Source organism: Sinocyclocheilus rhinocerous, unplaced genomic scaffold, assembly GCF_001515625.1.
Source record: "Sinocyclocheilus rhinocerous isolate Xijiao unplaced genomic scaffold, SAMN03320098_v1.1 scaffold741, whole genome shotgun sequence".
Lineage (NCBI taxonomy): Eukaryota > Metazoa > Chordata > Actinopteri > Cypriniformes > Cyprinidae > Sinocyclocheilus > Sinocyclocheilus rhinocerous.
Genome location: NW_015640436.1, coordinates 7,483 through 35,292, shown reverse-complemented (window position 1 = coordinate 35,292; position 27,810 = coordinate 7,483). Strand labels below are relative to the sequence as shown.

The following is a 27,810-nucleotide window of genomic DNA, read 5'->3' as shown; positions in this document are numbered from 1 at the left end:
CAGAACATTCTGTTTTTGCTTCAAATTGGGTTATTATTAAATCAAATTGTTTATGAAATTATATAACTAAATGATATGAAATGATATAAATTATATGTATATGAATTATATAACTAAAATTAAATAACTTTAATTACAGATTTAGCTTAAATAAAGACGTCAGTCTTTGTTTTTTTTTCTTTTTAGTAAACAAATCAAAGAAAAAATAAACAAATTCTACTGTTCCTAATATTCTGTATGTTGCTCAAAAACAAAATATATTGTGTTCAGCAGAAAAAAGTTTTTTACCCAGTCATTTAAAAATAACACATTTTAGAGCTGTAACAAAAATACTGTGATACCGTGAAACCGTGATATTTTTGCTTAAGGTTATCATGCCGTCAAAATCTCATACCGGCCCATGCCTAATGTTTACTGTACTAAGAAAGCCTCCAGGGCTCAAATTCAGATAGTTTTGGCTGTAAACAAAATACTGTGAACTGTGAACAACTGGGTAAATGTCTGCCACTAGTACTCACAGTATGTCACATTTTTGGCAGAAACCTAGGCGTGTTAAACTGTTTTCTCTTAATTGTGGTCAAGAGAAACATGCTTAGATGACTTTGTCTGAACCATGAATTGCTTTCTCAGAAGTATTTTTAATCTAAGATAAAAAAACTAAAAAAAAAACTTCTAAAAAAGCAATTCATACTTATAAGACTAAGAGTCCAGAAGAGAGGACTTCAATTACAAAGTTTATCCTTCAAATGAAATTCGCATTTACTTGACATTACATAATGCCACTTTCTGTTAAAACCCTGGAATAAGCCAAACCGAGCACATGCAGACAGTTCTGCCTGCTGAAATACAGAGTTATGCATTAAATTATATACCTTGTACACCCTGCAGCAGAAGATCTACACCTCTACGATAGTAGGAAAATGCCACTGCAAAGTCCTGCTCCACTTCTTTCTGAACAGCTAGAGTGATCTGCTCACTGGCCTCTTCCAGGTAGTCCTTCTTCTCCGAGTAGTTCCTGAGGCTGGAGGCAAAGCTTAAAGCCCCACTGCTATGGCTGGACTCTACTCCCAGCCGGCTTGGGGACGTCACTGGCTGTTGGATCGGAGACGAGTTGCTTTGTGTTGCTGTGTGCCTGATGCTGCCTGATGCCATCCCATCATCCACTGCAGCCAGAGGGTCTCCATCAACCTCAAGAGAATTCAGCTCACTGTCACTGCTGCCACCTGACATTAAGGACACAAATCTAGCATGAAAATTCAAAATAGCTGACTTCCTGTTGGGTGGAGCTAACGACTAATTTTGAAAGTTGTCTGGCTTGACAACAACAATATATGCGAGTCTGGTCTGTTGGACATTCCTGCTTTTGTAGGGCCACATGCCAGCAGAGTTTAGCTCTAGCCCCAGTTAAACTCACCTGAACCAATATCACTAAAAAATTCCAGGCAAGTGTGTTGAAACTGGCTGGAGTTAAACTCTCTTGGAAAGCGGCCCTCCAGCAGCAGGATTGGACACCCCTGCTGTAGGTAAAACTGACCCCCTCTCCACTTTAGTCAAAAGAGGGCGCTACAGAGTCCTCCTATATGTCCATGTTTTAGCTTTTGTCTATGCCTAATGACCGACAACTCTGATATGTGACCTGAATTTCATGAAATTTTAAGCATGCCAAGAGTCTCAAAAATATGCAAAGGATTTTCTAAGAATGAGGCATTACCATTTAAGATATCAAGAATCCCTTTGCAATTTTACATTAGCCATGTTTTGAAATTATTCTTACAAAGTTTGAAGCAATTTTGTTAAATATAAAGAGCCTTTAGAAGTCTGTTGTATGTCTCACACTTACTGCTGTCAGTTGTTAGCACTAAGCCATGTGATGTCCATGTGATTAGATTAAACCTCAAGTTTAATCTAAATCACTCAATACATTGAGAAGATATGAGACACTTCCTGTTTCCCTTTTTCCCCATAAATGTATTGCCTCGCCATGGTGAAACCATTCAAGATATCAAAAATCAATTTGAAATGTAACATCTTCAATGTCAATCCCAAGATATTGACTAAGTGTGGTGACAATCACAGTACGCGGAATGTAATTTGAAACCACAGCAGCTCACACAGGTGTCCTTCATTATTTTTAAAGTTTCTAAAGAAACAATAATTCTAAAATATATATATTTTGCTAAATTATTTGCCCTCTAAATGTGGAAGCATTTAAAATTTCTTCTTGAGAGCTTCAGTTATTTTTCATGCTGCCAAGTACACCCTGCAAAAATTTTGGGATTGACAAAATCTCAAATTAAAGGTGCACTAAGCAATATTTGAAAAACACTTTTGACCAGTGTCGGACCGAATCCCAAAACACACCAATCAGAAGTAAGGGGCGTGTCTAGTGATGATAGGGAGAAGAGAGCGCTCAGTGAGTGCACAGGACGGATATTAGCAGATCGACTATAGATAAAGAGAGAAGGCAGATTTAAAAAAAAAAAAAAAAGAGAAAAATTTTGGAGGAACAAAACATTAAAAAGAAGGGTTACGATCAGGCAAGAGGTAGGACCCGCGTAAATATTGGAGCAGCTTTCCAGCGGTAGAGAGATCTCAAGGAGCGGAAGGTTACATGTTAAGATTTTATTTTATTATTTACTTATAATTATTATTAGCATTAATAATTAAATCATTTTATTAATTCATTTTATTTTCACACCGTTAAATAAAATAGTTAACCAGTAACGAAACTGGTACAGAGAACCATAAAATTGTACTGGTATTAGTACTGAAATTTTGGCATCATGACAAGATCATTCACACATTTAGGATCCTCTCACTTACGCTCAGGTTCACATGGGTTGGTCACTGTCAAATCATCCACAACACTGATATCTTTAGGAGCTACGGAAAGACAACATAGAAAATAAAAACTAAATCAGATTCAATCAAATTTCAAATATCAATTCAAATAAAAAAAATGTAACCGTTTTCTGAGACAGGATGGAAGTCATGAAATGGCAAGATAATAACAAAATATGCAGATATTTTACACTGGTAGAGCTGGACAATATGGCCAAAAATATAATCACAATATTCATACAATATCGATATTTCTCAAATTAAACGGTGAAAAACTTGTGAAGTGACTCTAAGAGCAGCTCTGGAGATGAAGTTCATGTGTTCATGTCCTCATATAATGAGCCGGCAGACATTGAAAAGCACAAAACCTGTGTGCAGAAAAGTAGCTCTTTCGCATCAGCTGTCAAATACACAAGGTTATTTCAAAAACACACCAAATTCATAAACACAGTCTTTTATGTCTGCGAACATAAACAGCTGCATTTGTATCAGTATCTTAGATCTGTGAAATGGACATGGCTACACACTACAAACTCAACTCAGTCCTTGCCCCCTCATATATATATATATTTTTTTACATATTCTATGGGTAGGATTTATTTAAATGAGGGATACTGTGACGTGTATGTTCCCGGAAGAAAACCCAGGACTATAATCAAGGTGGTTTGAGGGAGTTCAGAAACAGTACCAAAAATTAATATAGGGAATGACTCAATTTGGAGTGGACTTTGTGCTTTATAACTTTGCAGATCTTTTTCATGCACAAACAGCAACATTATGCACTAAAGGAAGTCAAAAATGTAAAAAAATAAATAAAAATAGGACCCCCATAAAAAAAATCTAATAAATTATGTACTCCAACCAGGAGCCTCCAACATTGTCAAAACAAAATATAGGGTTGAACACTGGATGAGAAGCGCCATGTCTTTAAAATTCAAACACATTCTTTTCTTTGAGTGTACACACACCAATGGCACAACTAGGCATGTCAATGGCACACAACTACAAGTCTGGAGGATGTTCAAAATCTATTTCATTAACAACATTTGGGACAAAAATTTGTATGTACTGAACCTAGGCTGGAAGATTGTGTATTGTGCATTTTTTAGTAATAAGTTTAATAAAAAAAACTCTTCTGTAACAGAATATGTTGACATGCTTTAATGTTCAAAAAACACATTATTTTTCAAATACTGTACATTATTGTAGGTCCTCTATGCCCCGCCTCTCTCAAACACGTCGTTTTCAACAAAGCCCCCTCTTTTGACAAGCGCAGTCTGCTCTGATTGGCCAGCTGACCCAGTGCATTGTGATTGGCCGAACACCACAAGCACACGTCGGAAATGTAACGCCCCTTACCATAATCGCGAGCTTCATCTTTCAAAATAAATGTAAAGACAGAGCCCGAAAGGGGAACAGAGTCACGTGACAGACACAGTGATGAAGCTGGTATGTGTTTGCAGTACACAAGCCACAGTTAAGACAGCTGACTCCACTGTGATGTGACCCTGTCTCTCTCTCTCTCTCTCACACACACACGCACGCGCACGCGCACGCACAGACACACACGATGCGTAAAACTCCGCATTTGAACAGTCAATAGCAAATACTTAAACTAATAACCAAACAGTAGCTGATTCAGAAGCGCCAGATTGTCATAGCAAAGTCAGAATTACCTCCTCTCCTAGGTTCACGAAACAGTCGTCCATTAAATTCATTGCTGTTCTGTTGTAAGTAATCTTAAAGATTCCTAAATGCATCTACTTTCGGAAGGCCAAATAAAGTGCTTTTGCTTTCGCCTAGAAGCACACAGCGTCTCCCTGACATGCTGCATCAACACTAACTGCTGTTACTGAAACCACGCCTTCTTTCTTTGGTGCACATTTGGGCCACATTATGCAAATATTTTCACATAGTGAGGTAGATATGTGGGGCGTGTTAGAACGAGCCGTTTTAGGGGGGCGTGGCAGAATGATAGATAAAGAATATCTCTTTGGTTTTGAGACTTTAGTCTTTGCAACTTCAGGGATCTTATCTATGCACAATCCGCTTGTAACACTCCAAAGAGAAAGGAAAACTTGAAATCGCATCATATGACCCCTTTAAGATTTATTTTATTATTATTATTTTTTCCTTTCCTAAAGAAGAAAAAGCCAGTCTTTGGAGTTATCTGATTGAATGGCTGAAGACCATCATGTAACACATTTTCTTCAGGTGTTTTGTATTGTATTGCATTAAAATGTAGAGTAGAGTACTTATTTTTGAGCCTTTTGATACTATTCATTCATGTTAACTCTATTGGATGTGGGACATTTTTTTAATGTGACTTCAATTTAACAAAGCACGTTTTTGACACTTTAAGTCAAGTCAAGTCACCTTTATTTTTATAGCGCTTTTAACAATACAGATTGTATCAAAGCAACTGTACAGCATTAAGAAAATATTGTGTAAATAATGCAAAATGACAATAGTAAACACTCAATTTTCAGTTAAAGGCAGTTCATCGTTGAATTCAGTGATGTCATCATCCAGCTCAGTTCAGTTTAAAGAGTGTCTGTGCAACAATGAACTTACCTTCAGGGCTGCTATATAAGAGGCTGTCAGCTAAGAAATCAGAGAAGGGTTCGGCTGGGCCGATGAGCTCAGAGCTGTCTTGCACCTCACCACCCTAAAACACACACACACACACAAAACCATTTGAGGTTACCATGTTTAATTACTGTGAGACAGGGAGGAAGTGATAAACAAGAAATGCGTAAAAGGTTATTCTGTCTGTATAGGTCTTCTTTAACCCTGTTAGCTGGGTGATTACCTGATTACCTCAATTTGACTTCACCACCCTGCCTCTACCTGGAAAAAAACTACATTACCAGCCAAAAGTTTGGACAAATCTACTACTATTCTTTATATACATTTTTTTTCAACATTTTAGAATAAGTTTTTTAGCCATTACATTTGTAAATTAATACAAATGCAAGTATGACAAAAAATGTCTAACAAAACAAACAGTCCTATAAGTGGTTAGTTGTTATGGTGTTCTGCCTGGTTACCAGGCCGTTGCTAGGGAGTTGCTAGACTTTTACTAAGAAATACCCTCATTAGACCCCATTAGATCTCACCAGACCCTGTTTCTCAACTTTTGGATACTCGACTGCTCTCAGCACTTTCCCTGATCTGTTATCAGTTCCACTGAAAACTGAAAACACCCACTCTGCTCAGCTCATTATGTGCCAGTGGACACCCACGTCAGCAAAAAATGCAGAGACAGGAAGTGTCTCATATCGCCTACATGCAATGAATGATTTAGATCAAACTTGAGCTGTATGTTAGGTTAAGTGGGCTGATCACATGGATGTGGCTATTGTTAGTCACAGTCATAGCACCACCAACTGGCAAAGGTGTATTACTCCAAGCAGGCTTTGAAATAGTCCTCTTATATTTACCTGAATCACTTCAAGGTTAGTCAAGAGTAACGTCAAGACACAACTGACGCAAAATTGCAAAAGGATACTTTTCAGTGAAAAGTTGCAAACTCCATCTCTCGTTCAAACTCTTTCTTTCTTTTCTTTCATTTTAATTTTATATATTATTTTTGATTTATCCAGCTGTATTTACTCAGTGCAACTTATAACATCCAAGTGAAAGATAGAACACCAACATGTCAGAAAAATAAATAAATAAAAAAACAGAATCACGGAGATGGAAAAAAGGATCACCCCCCTGTGTCAGTATTTTGTTGAAGCACCTTTTGCTTTATTTACAGTCTTTAGTCTGTTGGGATTTGTCTCTACTAACTTTGCACATCTAGACTTTGCAATATTTGCCCACTTTTCTTTGCAGAACTGCTCAAGTTCAGATAAATTTGATGGACTGCAGTCTTCAAGTCATTCCTCAGATTTTCAGTGGGGTTTAAGTCTGGGCTCTGACGAGGCCATGCAGAGACATTCACCTTTTTCTCCTTCAACCACTGTGTGCTCAGTTCTGCTGTGTGCTTTGGGTCATTGTCATGTTGGAAGGTAAACCTTCTTCCCACTGACAACTTTCTGGCAGAGGGCAGCAGATTTTCCTCAAGAATTTGACGGTATTTTGCCCCATCCAACTTTATACCGGATATCTTTTGACAGTGCCTTGCCACCAGTGTTGGGCTCGTTACTCCAAAAATGTAATTTATTACTCATTACTAGTTACTCCTTTCAAAAGTATTATTATTACTTTACTTATTACTTTCTGGCAACAGTAATTAGTTACACTACTAGTTACATTACTTTTTCTTCACGCCCCACAAAAGTTGTAATTGTGTATCTTCCCCAAAAAAAATTATTCTAAAATGTTACTAATATATTTCTGCCTCATCATTTTACCAAAATCTACATTGGATCGCAGTCAGAAGTTATTACAAACACTCAATGGTGATTGATAGTGACTTTTGAATAAAAGTGTTGTATTAATTGTCATGTGTAGCTTGAAGCTAATTGTATCTATATTTTCTCTATTACGCATATATGATTATATTTCATTAAGTATTTTATCAAAAGAAAGCACATAAGTTCATAAGATTTTTAATTATAGTGATATAATATATATTGGGATCAGAGGGATGTGATGCTAGGCAAGCCATGCCACAACTTCCATAACACAACTTACACATCTGTGTTCAGATCACCTTTTCAGCTGATAAAATCGGTGTAATGGCAATATTTCCATCCCCTGAATGTAAGCTTATCCATATTCGAAGCTTTCCTGATGCACTGGTGGCTTCATGTGCCTGTGCGAGTCTAAAAATTATGAAAATAAATCTAGGAATTATTATATTGTAAGATTTCAAATCAGGTTACATTGAGGCATCAAAAGTAACTAAGTAACGAGCTGTTTTATGGATGGTAACTGTAATATTACTGAAATCTTAATAGTAATTAGTTACACTACTAGTGACTGCAAAAAGTAATATTATTATCGTAACTAGTTACTGCCCAACACTGCTTGCCTCCCATAGTTGATTGTTTGCTTGAGTTGCACTACCAAGAACTGAAATGCTCCAGGAAAGCTCTTTTCATGATCAAACAATGTTTCTTAATGGAATTAATCAAATTGAAGGCCCATATCTCTATCTGATAGATGAATAAATGCAAATATCATCGAAAACAACCTGACAGCTCTGATAGCTATCCCAGTTCATATACATACCTTAAAGAAATCCAGTATGTACTGGCTGCCATACAGAGCAGGAATATTAGCACTGAACTGCAGCAAATCCTCGGAGCACTGCCTTCTCTTTTCAATCACAGACTCATCAAAACGACCTTCAACACAAATGCACAAGTTAAGCTAGAAATAGCATAATGGGAACAAACAACACTTACTTTCAGGATATTTCTTTGATTTCAATCTTTTACTTTTTTATTTAACATTTAACTAAGGAGTTCCCATGTATGCTGGACACTTTACTCGCATTGTAGAGGGTTGCTTTAACTAACAATACAAATACTGAAATTGTGTAATTGTTTTAACTAAAAACATACCTGTTCAGAATGTTACTTCAATAAGTATATAAATACATAACTTGAAAAAAAAAATTCCCTTACAACATAGCACACTCTGTCTCACTTACACACACACTTACCAAAGACTTTAGCTTTAGCGAAGGGCGGGAAGAGCTCTGACTGCCCATAGAGGTTTCTGTGTATCTGCCAAAGGTTTTGATGAAGCTTTTTGAAATCACTATACCTTTTCCACACTGTGATCTAGTGAAAGGAAGTCAGACAAATAAAGACCAATGGTCCTTAACAATGAGTGCCTCGTAACTCACTACAGCGCTCACTGAACATGACAGCGACGTTTTCAAAACATTGTTATTTAACATAAGTCTAAATGAAATGATAAAATAATGCTTAAACAGCTATTTGGATATTGGTCAACATCAACCAATGCTAAGTGCAGCCTAAATGACAACACGTTTAAATATAAGTTCTTTCAGTGGCAAATCATGTTATTACATTTTGATGAAACATTCTGAAGATGTTTTGGAATCTGTAGAATAATATGCACTGATGAACCATTCACAATAAGAATAGTGGCACGTAGTATAAACGTAAATAAGGTCATTTTTTTATTTCAATAGTTAATTTGTTTAAGATTCTCACCTCCTGAATGTCCTCTGGGTTCTTCCGTGAAATAATCTGTGGAGAAACAGAAAAATATGACCATCACTACTATACAGGCAAATGTCCTCCGTCTACATTATGAATAAAACTTCTGGTTTAGTCAGCTCTTTATTGTGAGTATGTGTAAGAAAAGGAGAAAGAAGAGAATACAAAAACTGAAACAAACAGCACCATCTAAAACACCATCTATCTTATAATTAGCTAATAACACATTTTCTGTATTGACATTACTTATATCTACGTCTGTGTCAGATTCAGACGTATCTGATCTGATGTGTCTGGACAGGTGTCAATCAAAGTTTGAGGACTATACAGGGCTCGACGCTTACTTTTCTTTTTCGTACAGATCAGCTCATGAATAATAATCAGGCCGTGCTGACGCCGCATGGTAACCTTCCGGGGAACGTCAAGTACACGGCAAGCCATTTTAACATTTAAAGGGATAGTTCATCTTAAAATAAAAATGTTATCATTTACTAACCCTCGTGTCGTTCCAAGCCATTAACCAAACTTTGGTTAATCTTCCAAATATGAATTGAGATATTCTTAATAAACCTTGTGGAGGTTTCTGTCCCTCCATTGAAAAAAGTCAGGTTTAAAATTCTCATGCTTGCCTAATGCCTACAAGGCTTTGCATGGTTTGGCCCCTAAATATCTGTCAGAAATTTTCACTTTCTACACTCCAAGTTGTGATCTCAGTTCCTCTGAATTTTTTATTTTTTTCCCTTCCAACCCATGTATGTTCTGTGGGTGACCAGGCCTTCTCTTCTTTTGCTCCATGTGGAATTCTCTTCCTTCTGATATTAGACATGTTGAATCTTTAAGTGTTTTTAAATGTTCTCTTAGAACCATTTTTTCCAGGGTAGCTTTTATATGGTTATTTTGTAATTGTTTTTATTTTATATTATATTCTTCTTAAAGTGCTTTAATGCATGTTTTCATCTTGGTATTTTGTATTTCAATCTATTTTTACTTTTCTAAAGTGTTTTGAAACACAACTCCTAAAGGCCCTATAAAAAACTATAATTTATTATTGGACCTATTATTAGCCTATTTAGACAGTCTAAATTAAAGCAGCTTAAAATCATGTTGTTAACATCGTAATACCTTATAGTCACATTCAGCAGATTAGAGCAATAATATAGTTTACATTTTGCAACAATATAAACTATCAAGCAGTTTAGATTTACTGTGGTTGACAACATGGATCTCAATAGTAAAGTAAAGGTAATTAAAAGTTTAGTCTGGGTACTTATTTATTTATTTTTGTCAGGAATGAAAACAAGCTAAGTTTATTCTAATGGCAAGAGCTGTGCTATACAGTGATACATTTTAAACAATGACAGCACCATTGCCTTTTTCTAACAACAATACCAACAAACACCCAGCTTGTTTAGAAAATAACAACTACTTAAGCGCATAAACAATGTTATTATTGTTTATTAAACTTTGTTTAATCAATGTTTATTGCAATGCAAAAATAAACTTGAAGTATTGGTATGATACAGCAAAATGTTATGATTTTAAATAAAGAATCACTGAAGGAAAGAGCAATAAGCAGTGCTTTCAAGCTCTCCTGGGAGGTTTGTATTTATGAGTTGGGAAGTTACAATTATGAAGTCATTTGGTCAGAGGAATGGCAATGTACCATTTCTATTAAAAAAACAGCAAGATTTTTTGTAGCTCTACAAAATTACAGATAAAGAATGTGCATATGGTGTGTTTTCCCTTTATTATGTTTTTGTCAAATTCTTTAAGGTTCTGTATATTGAATTGTTACATATTATTTCGTAATTATACAATATGGTATTTTGTACATGCGACTTAGAATACAGTTTTATTGTACATTTTAAAAAATCATTCAATTTAACAAATTTACTATCAATACAGATGCTCTGCATCCACTGTATCGACCATGTTTTCTCCCTGACACACCCTTAGAAACTCTGGGCTTGAAGAAAGTTTGGAGTTTCCCAATTATTGCTTTATCAACTCGTAAATACAATCTTTCTGACATGACTTAAATTAACCAAAGAACAGAAAGAAAGAGATGTGAGATATTCTTAATAAACCTTGTGGAGGTTTCTGTCCCTCCATTGAAAAAAGTCAGGTTTAAAATTCTCATGCTTGCCTAATGCCTACAAGGCTTTGCATGGTTTGGCCCCTAAATATCTGTCAGAAATTTTAACTTTCTACACTCCAAGTTGTGATCTCAGTTCCTCTGAATTTTTTATTTTTTTCCCCTCCAACCCATGCTTTTCCCTTTATTATGTTTTTGTCAAATTCTTTAAGGTTCTGTATATTGAATTGTTACATATTATTTCGTAATTATACAATATGGTATTTTGTACATGCGACTTAGAATACAGTTTTATTGTACATTTTAAAAAATCATTCAATTTAACAAATTTACTATCAATACAGATGCTCTGCATCCACTGTATCGACCATGTTTTCTCCCTGACACACCCTTAGAAACTCTGGGCTTGAAGAAAGTTTGGAGTTTCCCAATTATTGCTTTATCAACTCGTAAATACAATCTTTCTGACATGACTTAAATTAACCAAAGAACAGAAAGAAAGAGATGAGCATAAACCCAAAAATTATGAATGAAGTTTAATCACACTGTCGCGATCAGTAACAGAGAGAGAACCCAAATGCAGGTGAATAATAATAATAATAATAATATGGGTTTATTTGAAAGAGCAAACAAATTAGTCAAAACAATCAATCCTTAGCCAGGCAACAGTCACAGGATGGCAGGAAAATCTCAACAGTGGCAAAGGGAGCAAACTGAAGTCTCCAGGAACAAGCAGATGTGCAGGCTTGGAGGGCCAGAGTCAAGTAGGAGGGACAGAACCAGGCCTGGAGAAGAAACCTCAGGATTCCAGGCAGGCCAGGAGCATAAATCAGGATGAAAAATCCCAGCAGGAGGTTGACAGAGATGGAGGGCAGGACAGGCAAAGAATCCTGGAGCCAACAGGAAAAAACTAGACTGGACAAACTGACAGAGAAAGACAACTTGATGCTGAGAGCTCAAGAGCAAACAACAATATAGAACAGAGCAACACACACAAGGGGAATAAGTTGGGCAACAAATGAGCAGGGCAACAAGCAACGACAGGTGAGACAAATAGACTAATAAAAAGAAAGGAGGGGGCGGGGCCAAGACATGACAAACAAATCAGAAACATGCATGCACTTGACAACCATAAACACCAACAGAAAAGGACAAAACCAGGCTGATCAGCCTGGAGTCCTGAGACACACAGCCTTTGAATAAATCAGCTGCAAAAGGATACATTAAATCACAATTTCAAACTGTGGAATTGGGAATTGAGGCAAAGGAAATGGGATAAGACACTTTTGCATGCTGTAAGACAATAAGTATGACTGTCATCCCACCATGGTTATTCTGCTTTCCTATAGTAAATATGGAAATAAAAGACATTGTAAAATCTGGCATATATCAAAATATTCAACAGTAGGCTATATAGAAACCAGGTATGAAGATACAATACAGATATACACAGATGCATCCAAAGTTCCCATAACTGGCAAAACAGGCGCAGCTGTATTCATCCCAAAATACAATATTAACATCCAAAAAAGAATTTCAGATCACCTATCAGTCTTCTCAGCTGAAATAGTGGCCATCAGTTTAGCACTACAATGGGTAGAGGAAGTTAAGCCGTATAAGATCTGCTCAGATTCCATGTCCTCATTGTTAAGTGTCCAGAGTGGAAAATCTGTATGTAGACAAGATCTTTTGGATGAAATAAATCAATTAATTTTTAGACTAACTCAACAAAAAATATATACATAGTTTACGTGGTTTTCAGCGCATGTGGGTATTAAGGGAAATGAAAAGGTGGATCGTTTGGCAAAAGAAGCCCTGAAGACAGAACACATAGATATGCAAATACCACTTAGTAAATCAGAAATTAAAGTTATCATTAAAGACAATATTAATAAAATGTGGCAGGATACATGGGATCAGGAGGAAAAAGGAAGACATTTATATAGCATTCAGAAAGAAGTTATAGTTAAAAAGTATAGTAATCTGAGGCGGCAGGAGGAAACTATTTTAACAAGGCTGAGAATAGGGCACACGAGTTTAAATAGTTGCTTAAGATTAATAGGAAAACACCAGACAGGATTATGTATACATTGTGGAGAAGTGGAAAATGTAAAACATGTACTCTTGATATGTAGAAAATAGTAGGAAAGAACTAGAGAGGGCATCGAATAATGGATTGAGCTTAAAAAAACTATTGAGTGAGTCTGCCAGGCACACAATCTATAATTAAGGCTGTCATGACCTCAGGATTTAGATTTTTTTTTTTTTTTTTTTACACAGTAGATTATATAAAATTTGATATCCCTATGAGTTCACACCTCAGTCCAGTAGATGGCGGTAATGTACTTCGTTTGCAAACTGCCAAATAAAAACCAAAGAAGAAAAAGAAGAAGAAGCTTATCCAGTAGGTGGCGGGAATGCACCATTTAAGTTGGTTTGCCAACCGCCATTAAATTTAAAAGAAGAAGAAGAAGAAGAAGCTAAACCTCGGCCAATCAGAATGAAGGACTTGTGACAGCGTGTTGATGGTGTGTAAATGTAGGATGTCAGTGTTCATTCCCATGATTAATGTTATGTGACTTCGGTGCATCTAATAAAGTGAGCAGCATGAGGACTCTGCTGAGGCTGAAGCTGCTAATGTCAGAAGGTGAGATGAGTTCATTTTAATCAGTGATACACTGCTATATTAGTAATGGAATACTAACAAGTGTAGAACACCAAAACAATATGAAGTGTGTAGCAATAAACGTTTTGAACAGTAGTGTGCATCATTCTTGTCATATGATCTCACTACGTTGCAGCTCTGCGAGTATCACTCATCCTCGGGGGAAAATAAAACATTTCTTAACTTTTGGCATTCAGATCTGGTTACACATGTGTACATATGCTACTCCGAAGCTTGTGTCAAGATAAATAAATAAATAACAATAAAAATTAACTTTTTACCAGGGTCTACTGTATTACTGTATATTTGTAAACGAGGTCTGTATGTATTGTTTATATGCCTTTGCACTGTGTAACACATTTTTTTCTTAAAGGGATAGTTCACCCAAAAGTTTAAATTTTGTCATTATTATCGCCCTGTTGTTATGTTGTTTTATGACCTTTTTTTTCAGACCACAAAAGGACAATTTTAATTTTTTAAAATGTGCTGCTTATATTTATCTATATAATGGTAGTGAATAGTGACCAGAATCAGGCTTCAAAAGAAAGATGCAAAAGTGATCTGATGGCTTACAATAGGGTTTAATGAAAAATAAACCAAAATCTAATTTGGCGATACTTTGGCGAACAACCCAACAATTGCTTAGCCAAACACTGGAAAATCTAACAAGATGGTAGGATGTCTGTAGAGGAGAAGATTGGAGACTTCTGCATCTTTTAGAAAACACAGATCACAAACGTAGATACAGAACAGGCAGATATGTAAATGAGTGATGATGCAGTGCTGTCTGTTGTAGTGCGGTGGACCATGTGGCAAAACAGATCCTCCTCAAACTCTTCCATCCGGAGCCTGGAGTCAAACACATCCATCCTTAAACATCTTATCTCCAAAATTACTGCCACAGGTCCAATTTCAGTAGCTGAGTACATGAGGGAGGCACTGACCAATCCAGTGGCGGTATGTATCATGTCACATTTACTTTTCATACTGTATATTATGGAACTGTTAAATTTTTTGTGTCCTTACAATTAGCGCTGGGTAAAAATATAGCTTTTCACGTGAATCGCAGACCTTATTTGAATGACTAAATGTTGGTTATTAAAATCTAAGATCTAAGTCTGAGAATGAATGTACATTTTTTGGCAGCACTGCTCGATTATGGCAAAAATCATAATCATGATTATTTGTCGTCAATATTGAAATCACAATTATCCATCACACTTGATGGGCAATATGATCAACTTTCACGAATTAGTAATTTTTTAGATATCAGTGAAATTTCACAATTACCTAATAACTAACTAGTGTAAATAAAGGTTCCTCAAAACAATTATAGAAGACAAATAAAGTCAGTAATACAATAAGAGCAAAGACACTAATTACAAGCAAAAAGGACATATAAATACAACAGAACAAAGATACAAATGAAATAAACAGTGCAAATGAAATTAAGTAAACAGTTTTTCAGTAAGGTCTACTATACTATTGTATTATTCAGGTAAGTTATAGCCTACAATGGAAATGTAGTCACATGGGGAACTGGTTCTCATTGACTAATAATTGCATTGATTATTTTGTATTTGTATGCATGGGAGATTTGTACGCACGTGTGTATTCGCATGACTTTGTTCTTAACCTTGTTCCATTGTTAGTGAATTTGGAGTATTCTAAATGAGACATTATAAGAGGTAATTAGATAGCAAGTTCTCTTCCACCAAAGACCAACAGTCTGCTGTTATCTTTTTTTAGGGATATTACGTGAAAAATGACATGCTTGGCGCAGGAGGTGATTTTATTACATCACCAGAGATCAGTCAGATTTTCGGTGAGGTAAGCATTGTTTTGAACAAAACGATCACTGATACTTGCAACCATATAAAAAGATTTTCTTATTTAATAAAATATATATGGTCTTCCACAGCTGTTGGGTGTCTGGTGTGTCAGTGAGTGGATGGCGGCTGGGAAATCCTGCACGTTCCAGTTAGTGGAGCTCGGACCAGGTAGAGGTTCATTGGCCAGTGACATCCTGAGGGTAAATACTCCAATGAATATTTTTGGCTTCAGTAACACCCCACCCCCTGTCAGACTGTGATTGTCTGGTAGAGGAAGGTGCTATAAATTGTACTAATATTGGCACCTTTGGTAAATACAAGCAAAACAGGCTGTGGAAAATTGACTGTGATTGTCTGGTAGAGGAAGGTGCAATAAATTGTACTAATATTGGCACCTTTGGTAAATACAAGCAAAACAGGCTGTGGAAAATTTATCATGTTGGTGTTTCATTTAATTTTCACTCACTTTTATTTAAAGTAAAATTGGGTGCCACAATGATGGCTTCTCCTATAATGCTTAATGATGTTGAAGAACACATGGCAAAGGATTTGAAAACATTCCTCCATACAGAATCTCCAGGTTCAGAGGTTCCTGCTTTTTTCTCGCTTTGGTTTTTTTTTCACCCCATGTATATTTGTACTTTTTTCAATCATGTACAAAAGCCAGTGCGATATACAGACTACATGGTTATAATCCATCTCAACAGTACTAGGGATAAAAAAGAAAACGATAATAGCAAGAGAAAAAATGAGCAAGTTTGTACACCTCTGGTGTAAAAGATTTTCTGTTTTAAAGGGGTCCTATTATGCTCTTTTACAAACAAACATACACACTGACTAAAATTAAAAAAGTGAAAAAGCATAATATTAAGTGTAGCGAGCCGCATTCACTAGGCCATTCCAGGACCCAGTATTAGGACGGGGCCTAATAAACTAACTGTAAACTAACAAATCTATTTCATACTTATTCAGAGAAACAAGTATTTTCAGTGACGGCTCAAGTTCACTGAACATTCTTTACCTAATGAGTTTACTTAGAAAACTTGAGTACAAGTTGAGTAAGGATTTAAGTGCACTGACTGAACTCAACCCAAACAGTCTTCTTAACCAGCATGTTCACATTAATAGACAAATATGTGGAAACTGTTTGCCTTACATTTCTTAAGCATGTTTTACTTAAAAGTGTTGTTAATTCAAAAAATGTTGGGACAACAGTGGTCTGTGCATTTTTTTTTTTGTTAAACAGCAAGTATTGTTCAAACACTTTGTATATCTTAAATATAACAATGAATAAAAAAAATTAAACTAAAACATCAGCTTAGCCAAATAGCTATTAGACATCACTGCTACACAGTTACTGCTTTTTAAATGAAGTAACTTGCAGCATATTATCATAATTCTCCTGGACTGAAGCACAGGCTCTACACTTCAGCACAGTGGTAGGCCTGTCGCAATAATCAATATATCGACTTATCGCGCAATATATGTACATGACCTCAATACATTTTGGTGACGCAATATATCGCCCATTATGTTATATATCGCACAACAAAAAGTTGTTATCGTGACAGGCCTACACAGTGGTACTGGTAACCTCACAAAACTCAACAGAAACCTTAACGTTTTTTTTTTTTACTTTCTTAATTAAGTCAGTTACATTTTAGATGCACAAAGTATTTGAACAGTATCTGCAGTTTAATAAATAGAATTATTACACGGCTCTCTGAATACTTGATTCTGACACACTTACATGAATAGGTATGTTTTCTAATACAATCATGAATTTATAAAAACCAAAAGAAGTTTTATTTCGGTAGATCATACATATTCTGAAGCTAAGAAATGTCAGTGGCATAAAATGGTCTTTAAAATGACAATAATATCGCTTATCGCAATTATTTCTGGGGCAATATATCGCACAACAAAAAGTTGTTATCGTGACAGGCCTACACTGGTACTGGTAACCTCACAAAATTCAACAGAAACCTTAACGTTTTTTTTTTTACTTTCTTAATTAAGTCAGTTACATTTTAGATGCACAAAGTATTTGAACAGTATCTGCAGTTTAATAAATAGAATTATTACACGGCTCTCTGAATACTTGATTCTGACACACTTACATGAATAGGTATGTTTTCTAATACAATCATGAATTTATAAAAACCAAAAGAAGTTTTATTTCGGTAGATCATACATATTCTGAAGCTAAGAAATGATTCATCCCTTATATCACAGATAACTTTGTTTTCATACTAATAAAACATTGTCATTTAAACCAGGATAAAATGTATGATTAATACTTTTGCATCTGGTCTGGACAGATAAATTACAGTTGTTGGAATCATCTCATTGTACCTGGTTAGGACACGATGAGGATAAACTGCAAAAAGGTTTTTCACAGCAAGGTTTTGCTCGTATGCACCAAAAGTGACTATTAGTGGAGGGTGCTGTATAATGTATTGCATATCCCCCAAAATGTGGTTGCTGTGCCATTGTTCACAGAAATATTACACGCAAACAACACTGAATACAATATAGAGTATCAAAAGGAATGCATTATGCACTTGGGGATAAATGTGGGGATACTTTGAATTTCATATGAACAAGTGTGGTGGTCATATGTGACAGGTCTTCAGTCAGTTGAAAGCTGTTCTGGGTGAGACGGATATCTCTGTTCATCTTGTGGAGGTCAGCCCAAAGTTGAGCCAATTTCAGGCCGAATGTCTAACCGGAGATAAGATGCAGACATGTAATGATGATCAGCTTGCTTACCGCAGTGGCACCACACGTACTGGACTGCCTATATACTGGTACCGCAGGATAGAGGACGTCCCAAGGGGTACGGATGCATCAGTTTGACATGCAATCACACAAACTCTCTCCTTGATGAGAAATGAAGCTCTTAGTTTGTTGTAACCAAAGTCTGTTTTCCTTTGCCAGGTTTTAGTGTCTTCCTTGCCCATGAGTTTTTTGATGCTTTACCCATTCACAAGTTTCAGGTACACCGGACTGTAAAATTCAGTATTCACATGAAGAAAAAAAAATAAAATAAAAACGTAGGATAAATGAACTTTAAAGAATTTTTCAAACATTTAATTTAAATAAACATTAGCATTACCTTAGATGCTAAAATGACTTTTGCTTTTAGAGAACAGAGAAAGGCTGGCGGGAGGTGATGGTTGATATTGATCCTGAAAGTCCAGAAAAACTGAGATTTGTGGTTTCTCACAGTCCTACACTGGCCTCCGGCATTCTTATACAGGTGAGTTCTCCCTCCTTTGCTGAGAACATTTGTCACAGGCAGCATATGGGAAGAAATGCAAGTTAATTTTCCAATTTTATTTCTATAGTACATTTAAAAACAACAGCAATTAACCTGAATGCTTTCCAAATAGTAAGGTTAATAAGGAATGTAAAATAAAAATATATAAAATAATATAAATAAATAGCAAATATGTACATTCACACAACACTTCAACAACAATTAACGTATCGTAATGGTGTAGTTTCAGCATCTGCCGGCTAAAGAGGTGACACCGGCCAGCCAATTCCTGACCCCCTGAAGTGGCATAACCATAGATATCTATACATAGATGCCTCATTAGCGGCTGTTTCTATGGGCCGTTATATGTAAGCCGTCTGCCATATTGGAATGGTCAAAGCAGGTCCGTAAACATTTGCGTCAAAAGCAAGTTGACTGTGCTTCTGCAACCATAGTTATACACATGTATGAATATCTGTATCTGCAATCTGTTCAGCAGATGATTTCGCTAAACTAACACAACTGATCTTGATGGGTTTAACCAGAGGTTACGCAATGTTTGGCATCTTGGAAAACTCATTGATTTCTACTGTGAATAACGACATGTTGACCGTTCCAAAATGGTGGATGCGCCAATGTGTCTGGAGCAGTCGAATGTGGCATCTACCTATACATATCTATGTGTGTAACCATGTTATGTTACCAAAAAAAAAAAAAAAAAAATCAGCTAATTAACCTTTTTATGAAATGGTTAGTTCAGGTTGTCAGGAGGTAAAACTACAGAGAATGTAACGGAATTCAGGATTCAAAAATACGTTTAAAAAAAAAACTTGTGTGTGTTTTGAACTGTTTTGAAAAGGTTTCTCAGTTTCATTATCTTGGACATCCTTGTTTTTCACTCAATCCTGTAAATGATTCTTTTTAGAATGATGATCGCAGACAGCATGTGGAAGTATGTCCAGAAGGTGGAGTCATTGTTCAGAAACTGGCCAATCGGATTGCAGAGGACGGAGGTGCAGCCTTGATTGTAGACTATGGACATGATGGAACAAAAACTGATACTTTCAGAGTAAGTGCCATGAATGCCATCTCTCTCAGGCTTTGTCTTATGAGCTCACTGCTGGTTGATAGTTGATAGCTGAAGTGTTCTTATCACATCAGGACCTGATTCTGTGATCCAACTGCACCAAAAACTAATTCCGTTCAAAAACAAATCACAAATGAAAAAGACCACAATAAGCCTACAAAGTTAATTTAAAATTCCAGGATTACATAAAACTGCACATTTGTCATGTTCGTTGTACGAACTTTCAGTGTCCTGCCAAAAAATGTTATTACACTTCATCTGCATCAACCCAATGAGCTTGTTTCTGCATCATTTGAGATGATCACATCCTGAGCAAATGGTCATCAACCACCAGTAGGGTGTCTGAACTTCATTAGCTGTTACAAAAGGAGCAACTTCATTAGAGAAGGTAAATTGTAACTGTATATAAGGTTTGAGTTTAGGACGTTCATTCCGACTGTTGAACCCAAGGTGCCTCTTGTACACTACTTTGTCTGTAAGTACTTCTTCGTTGAGATCTTCAATATTCTCATCATTTTTTCTTACACCGTAGACACAGAAGAACTGGCCACTTTCACATGGTAGCAGAATACTGTCAGTCCTGTATTTGAGTCCTTAATAGTTACATTACACACAGCGCAGTTATTTATGGGATTGACAACTGCATTCTTGCTGTAAATTTTTAATCACAACCGCATTCTCAAAAAACCTGCTGCTGCCCCTGTGATATTGTGAAGTTACAATCTCACAGAATATGCAAAAAAAGGGGGCATGGCCAGGTTGAGCTGCGCTAGAGAAGACGAAGAACAAGAGCTGCTTTAGCAGCGTTTTGTTACCATGGCGAACAGACACTGTTTTTTCCACCCCGGTTCCAAAACCTATTTGTTTGGCCTTCCTAATGCTGACAAACTTATTTTTAACACTGACTCTGAACATTATAACTCCAAAATGTATCTTGTGTGCTGCACATTTTACAGAGGACAGCTTCCAGAACAGGCGAGCTGTACAAAAGTTTTATTACAGCTTAGGTAATACTGTTGTAATGAATAATACTACACTGAATACATATTATCACTGCCCTTTTCCTATATACAGTAACTGCAGTTACTTATAAATAGTGTATAACATTATATCTAAAATGTATAAGAAAAAAATAAATAACATACCATTCTGAAACGACCTGTAAAACTCGTGCTTGCAAAGGTTCTGAATGATCCTCTTGTTCGTAAGCTTTCTCAGGGTCTGAATGGAGCTCGAACTGGCAGATGAAACTCGTGGTTATGGTAAGGGGCGTGACATTTCTGGAACTTGCTCTAAGTGGTTCGCCAATCACAACGCACTGGGCCAGCTAACCAGTCAAAGCACATTTCGTACAGGAACTGAACAGGGTGTTTGAGACGGACTGGGAAGAGAGGGGCTGCAATAATGTAAAATGTGTGAAAATAATGCGTTTTTGGAACAATCAAGCATGAAAACCTATTGTAGTACACCCCCAAAACCAAATCAATTCTGATAATTAGTATTTTAAATTACATTTATTTTATTAAAAAAGTATGACTTTCAATTTCAGATATAACGTGGCTATAATTTAATAATTTTATACTTGGAATAAAAAAAATCGAGACTGGCATTGGTAGTACTTCGTAAAAAGATGGCAGAAAACAATATTTAAAATATACTTCCCTTACACTGATTTTATATTAATTTGAGAATTCAAAATGTAAAGAGATTTATAATAACAAATTTTAAAGTTAGTTGCAATTGATCAGTTAATACGTTTTAAAATTTGAATCGATTCATGCCTGACTAATTAGTGTTTTGCTTTGGATTACTGTTCGGCTGGAATAGGCAACCGTGACCCTAATTTCAGCTTCCTGGCAGTCAGGTATTGTTTATCATCTCCTTATATTTGATGGAGTCTGTGATACCATGTATCCTAAAAAGCTGTTCAGGGCCTTTGGAAGAAAAACAGTCACATAACACTGAAGTTCTACCACCATGCTTCACAGTAAGGATGAGATGCTTTTCTGCATTATCATCTTTCTGTCTACAATGATGACAGCAAAGGCTTTTTAATGACCCAAATAACATCTGCAGTTCTTCTTGGCCACTCAAACCATCCTCTTCACTGCGTGTGGGGTCAGTATAGATGCACATCCTCTTCCAGGATAATTGTTACCATTGACATCCATTTCACAAATGTTGGCCCAAAAAGCAACCACTGATGTGTTTTCTGAAATTTGGGTTAGGCAGTCACCATGTTTTATTGTTAAAGGGGTCATAGGATGCCCATTTTCCATAAGTTGATATGATTCTTTAGGGTCTTGATGAAAAGTCTGTACCATTGAGAAATTTTAACCAAACTATGTTATTGTAAAAAACACCTTTTTTACCCTGTCAAAAACAGCTCTTTTCAGATCAAGCCGTTTTTGTAATTTTCCTTTAAATGTTAATGAGCTCTGCTGACCCCGCCCCTCTCTTCCGAGCTGCTCTCAGAGAGACGGTTTACTTTAGCTGCATTCATCGTGAAGAACTACAACATTGTGCCAGGAATCTCAAAAGGGGAAAACATTTAACGAGATTAAAAAAAAAAAAAACACTGGGTGGATTTTTTATCATTATAGGGTGGTTGTGTACATACACTGCCAACACACATTTCAGTTCAAACAACTTGTAAAAGTGATTGTAGCATCCTATGACCCCTTTAAAGTTTATTTCTGTGGCAGGGCTTTAAAGGCCATCAACTCCACAATGTCTTGGAGGCACCTGGCATGGCAGACTTGACAGCAGATGTTGACTTCAGTTACCTGAGGAAAATGACAGGAAATGAGGTGACCTGCTTGGGACCCGTCACACAAAGATCCTTCCTGAAGAACATGGGCATTGACTCACGCTTGCAGGTGAGAATGACAATATTAATGTCTGTGCTCTTCCTCCAAAAGCATCCTGAGCAAAGTTTTGTTTACTGTAAATGCACCTGTATAAGATTGAATGTGCAAGAGTTAAAGGCCAGTGGAACACATTTTAAATTACTGTTGAGTACCGGTTAAAAATTTAGTTTCAGTTTTTTTTTTTTTTTAAATGCTGTTCTTTTGAACTTTGTATTCATCAAAGAATCCTGAAAAAAATGTATGAAAGATGCATAAACTAAAAAATGCATAGGGTATGAGACACTTTGTTTCTTTTTGTTTTGCCACAAATGTATTGCCCCGCCATGACAAAACTGTCCAAGATATAAATACATCTGTTCATAATTTAGCATCTTAAGTGTCTTGGCATGATGTTGGTCAAATTTGATGACGATCTTATCAAGCTGTGATTATATCGTTATATCATATAATTAAGAATAAGTGATTTAAAAGAAAAGGGATTCACAACCCAAGTTGCATCAAGCGTTTATATGTAGTATATTCTGGGTTTTTTTTTGTATTAGTTTGACATCCATCAAATTGTTCTAGAGTGAGATTTGTAGAGGGAGTTTTTGTATTTGTTAGTTACCTACTTAACCATATTTTGGGGACAAATTTGTACTCAGTAGTGAGCTAAATCTTACAAAGCTTCCCAAAACCTCAAAAATGCAGAATGTTTTCTGTTAGGGTTAGATTATATTATGATTGACAATCTGTATATGAAAACAATAGATGCGTATGTGTTTTAATAACTGACCCTATACAAATCTCCCTGAAATATTAAGGAGTGTACTTGGGGTTTAACCCTTTGTTTTGGCAAAGACGTTGTTTTAACTCTTGACTTTTGCTTTGTCGTGTTCTGTTTTAGGTCCTCCTGAGGAACTGTCATGACCCCTCCACCAGAGCGCAGCTCATCCACAGCTATGACATGCTAATTAACCCTGAGAAAATGGGACTTAGGTTTCAGTTCTTCTCTGTGCTTAATCGAGGTCGGCTGGCTCAGTATAGAGGAATGCAGAAGAACACAGCGCCAGTGGCAGGCTTTGCTGAGCTGGACATGCAATGAAAAGACTGTAAATGGACATAATGTAGCAGCATCCACGTGTTTTGAATAACTAGATAATCTTGTGCTACAGATGTGCATTGGACTGTGCTGATTGTCCGGTTTAGGTGAAATATATATTTTATTGTTGGATGGTCTGCACTCTTCGTTGCAATATTAAATACATAAATAGCAACATTTATTTCTGCACAAATTGCATAAAGGTAGACATGCAGTTTTACTCTCCTTATAGAAACCCACTGTTTTAATTGTGTTAGGAGCATTTTATCAGAGACAGATTCTCAACTCTGGTCCTGGGAACTCACCACTTTGCATTTTGTATGTCTCTCTTATCTGACACACTCAGGTCTGTTCATGAAGCTAATATAATCTGAATCAGGTGTGTTAAATAAGGAAGCCATACAAAATGTGCAAAGCGGTGGGTTCCCAGGACCAGTTGAGAACCACTTTATTAGATCTCTCTCGGAGGTCTAGATATGGTCTGATATTTGAAGCAGTTAATGTTAACTCTTCTACTAGCCAAAAAAAAAAAAGGGAGGCGAAGGAAATAGGGAAGATGTGATGTTAAAAGTGAGCAGAGCTTATTGAATACTCTTAGTATCATCGTTTTCTTTGCTGTGCTCTGCCCAATACTGCATCCATGTTCCAACATCTAGTTGTAGGCCTTCCCAAAAGTGTCTAAGCTGCTATAGCAGTAAAGGGAGGGAATAATCCTGTTTGCCAGGCTCTTGAAATGAAATGTTTAACAAGACACAAGAACATTGGCGCTAACATTGGGCAGTGGGGCCTGAATCATTGTCCTAATTCATCCCTAAAAGTGTTTAATAGAGCAATGTTTCCCAACCTTGATTATGAAGGCACACCAACGGCACACATTTTGGATGTCTTCCTAAGGTGACCCATCAGTTTCAGGTCCACTAATAGGGAATTCTCCTCTACCCATCTAAAGCATCAAGTTAATGTAAAAATATAAATTACTACAAGTTATTGTCCATTTAGACCGGAGATTGGCAACTTCAGTGTCCTGCAGACCCTGTTGGATAGGGTGACCATACGTGCCATTTTCCCCGGACGCGTCCTGGCCAGGATTTCTATATTGCTTTGATTCAAAGTACCTCGACAGCGTTTCGAAAACACAAGGAACCGATGTCATACACCGATCGGTCTGCACACGCAAACAAAGCCAAACCCTAGATCGGGGTTGGGCACCCCTGCCCTAGATATTTTAGGCAATATAGAAATCCTGGCCAGGGCGCGTCCGGGGAAAATGACACGTATGGTCACCCTACTGTTGGAGCAGGGCTGGAAATGAAGTCTGCAGGATGGTAGCTCTCCAGGAGCAGGGTTGGAGATCCCTGCATTTAGAGTCTGTGAGTTCACACTGAAAAAAAATCTGACCATCGCATTCAACAGTCTACAATGCTCACTGGAAAAAAACATTGTTAAAAAAAGAATCTTTGATGATTTAGATGTACTGTGAACACAACACTGTAATCCACATCTTCCACGATAAGTTACAATTGCAATCATTTCAACAGTTCTAAAAGTATACTAATTTCATATGCAAAGATGTTACCCAATCATAGCAGTCTTAAAGGAGACACACCTCTTGAAACAAAAGTGGACAAACCAGAGGGTCAAAAACAGGGAAGAAAATGGGCAATTATTTATTTTGATCTTTCCATTATAAATGGGCTATAAAATAAGATGCAAATGCAATTCATGACCCCTTTAACTACATAACATAATGGGACTGATACTCAAGGCCGTTGTTAACAGGATGAAAGGTGGTGATGATTCTAGTGGGCCTACCGTGATTTCACCCAGGTGTGCATTGTTTTCCTAAAGCGATTCCTAATGCTGTGTTCAAGTCCTCCTGGGACGTTCGTACTTACGAGTTGACAAGTCGTAATTACGACGTCAGGTGCGTTCAAGTCAGTTTAGTCGGCACAAGATGGCGGTGTACCTTCTTTTAATAAATTACAAGAAAATACAACAGGCAGACGTTGCATCCAACGATTCCGCCATGTTTCTCATTGACACACCCCCAACTCGGAAACTCGGGGCTTAAAGAAAATTTCGAGTTTCCCACTCGTAATAACGACTTTGTGGTGGCATTCATGTGCATTCAACTCGTAAATACGATCTATCTGACATGACTTGAACGCACCATAATTCTTAAAGGTGGCGGTAGTGACGGTGCTTGGGCCCAAGCTCACAGCTAGCAGCTTATATTTGCACTCTGTACTTCCTCGGGAGTAACAGCAACTAGCTTTTGAAAATAAATTGACTGAGTTGAGACAGGTGGTTCTCATCTCCTCTGAAAAACTGAATCAGGTCTTTCTAAGAAAAAATTGCCGTTTCCTTTGGGTCACAATTGTGCCATCAATACCCAGCTGCTTAATTTATGAGAAGACAACTTTCATTTTTCAAGTTAAAAATATGCTAGACCGAGTTGATCTGAATAATGACAATAGATCTTCAATAGAGCTGCTTATAGCTGAATTGAAAACAAAAGTTATAGAACTGAACTGAACCAACAACGACCTGTCTGGAGCTGAATAATGACACCGTTGTCTTGCCATAGCTGCTTTACAGCAGAATTTGGATTTGTCTCATTTTGGTTTGCATCATTGATTCTACTATTTACCTGTTAAATACTTTGAAGCTGATTTGAAACTATCTGCATTGTATGAAGTGCTATAAAGATGGTGACTTAACTTGATCTTAAGTATGCACAACACAAGTTTTAAATAGTAGCAGATAACCAATAATTTGGTAATTACAATTTTCCTTAACTTCTAGTAAATCAAGAAGTGTGCTGTTGAGACTCCACAATAAAGCTTTGATAGTGCCTGGCCCATAATCTGCTTTTAGCCAATAATCAAACCAAGATTGCCTTAATCCACTCTTGTTGGCGTTGTTAGTAATGTTAAGGGATTTATTCCTCTCCAAATACCCATCAAGCCAAATTCTGTTAGTGCTGGGCTAGAAGATACATCGTCCAATAGGGAATATCTGCTTTCGCCGGTTGCCATTTAAACCAGATTAAAAATCGTCATACTTTTCATAATGATCTCTTAATCTTCACAGAAAAATGAATTGCGCTGACACCCTCATGAGAAGTGAAGCAAATTCACACCGACCAGGTTTAATGTGACTGGCTGTTCACTCTACATGTCTCACTATCAGGTGCACGTTGTTTCATGTTATTTCTCTTGTACAACTGTTGAAACGTTGATGATTGTGAACTGTGGAAACTGCAGTACTTCTTTCTTTCATTTTCTCCAGTTTTGCGTAAGAGAGTGAGTTTGGCGAGATTCTCTATTTCATTATTTTTTGTTTTATTTCCAGCGCCCTGTTTTACAAGTAGATGAGGAAGACGCATTCATGTTTATAGTGTTTTAATCAGTATCAGTTCTGCTTCTTGCGATGTAGCAAACAGAGATGTTTTGTATTTGTATATTTATCTGCTACTAGTTTAGATATTTTGATGCAATGGACAAAATATGCTCACACAACTTTCATATGCTCGCTAAATGAGACAACAAAAAAAGACCAGGAGAGCAGCCACTTTCGTTTCTGCAATGACTGCCGCAAGACCGAACGCTGTCGGGACTGGTGGAAGAATATTGTGCTTGATATGTTTACTGATGCCCAGTGACTTGAACATTTTTGTATATGACGATAAAAAAAAAAAAAAAAAAAAAATCACACCGGCTGTTTTAAAGGGGTCATATGATGCGATTTAAAGTTTTCCTTTCTCTTTGGAGTGTTACAAGCTCTTGGTGCATAAAGAAGATCTGTAAAGTTGCAAAGACTAAAGTCTCAAATCCAAAGAGATATTCTTAAGTTAAGAGGTAAGAGTCAACCACGCCTACCTAAAATGGCTCGTTCTAACACGCCCCCACATACCTACGTCACTATCTGG

At 36.7% G+C, this 27,810-nt stretch overlaps 1 protein-coding gene and 1 pseudogene across 2 annotated transcripts; one reads left to right on the top strand and one right to left on the bottom strand.

Annotated features, from left to right (window-relative positions):
• Window positions 1–9,038, bottom strand: part of LOC107752690 (ribosomal protein S6 kinase delta-1-like) — a 25,379-nt pseudogene extending 16,341 nt beyond the window's left edge.
• A 4,542-nt stretch (window positions 9,039–13,580) lies between these two features.
• Window positions 13,581–24,089, top strand: LOC107752688 (NADH dehydrogenase [ubiquinone] complex I, assembly factor 7-like). Of its 2 annotated transcripts, XM_016568714.1 has the most exons (10): window positions 13,581–13,729; window positions 14,544–14,704; window positions 15,497–15,577; window positions 15,669–15,779; window positions 18,208–18,418; window positions 18,520–18,578; window positions 18,728–18,841; window positions 19,767–19,910; window positions 22,634–22,807; window positions 23,685–24,089. In XM_016568714.1, the coding sequence occupies exons 1-10, from the start codon at window positions 13,651–13,653 to the stop codon at window positions 23,880–23,882; spliced, it is 1,332 nt and encodes a 443-aa protein (XP_016424200.1). In that variant the 5' UTR covers window positions 13,581–13,650; the 3' UTR covers window positions 23,883–24,089. The 2 variants fall into 2 exon arrangements, with proteins under 2 accessions (XP_016424200.1, XP_016424201.1); XM_016568715.1 differs by lacking the exon at window positions 13,581–13,729 and having other exon boundaries at window positions 14,624–14,704; window positions 15,497–15,572.
• The last annotated feature ends 3,721 nt before the right edge of the window (window positions 24,090–27,810 follow it).

What these genes read in the sequence shown, in the direction of transcription:
- LOC107752688 (XM_016568714.1), top strand. Translation starts at nt 13,651, where the DNA reads ATGTTATGTGACTTCGGTGCATCTAATAAAGTGAGCAGCATGAGGACT. An exon ending in TGGCCAGTGACATCCTGAGG is followed by an intron (nt 15,780 to 18,207) that starts GTAAATACTCCA and finishes CATATGTGACAG; the next exon opens with GTCTTCAGTCAGTTGAAAGC. An exon ending in GCATTGACTCACGCTTGCAG is followed by an intron (nt 22,808 to 23,684) that starts GTGAGAATGACA and finishes GTTCTGTTTTAG; the next exon opens with GTCCTCCTGAGGAACTGTCA.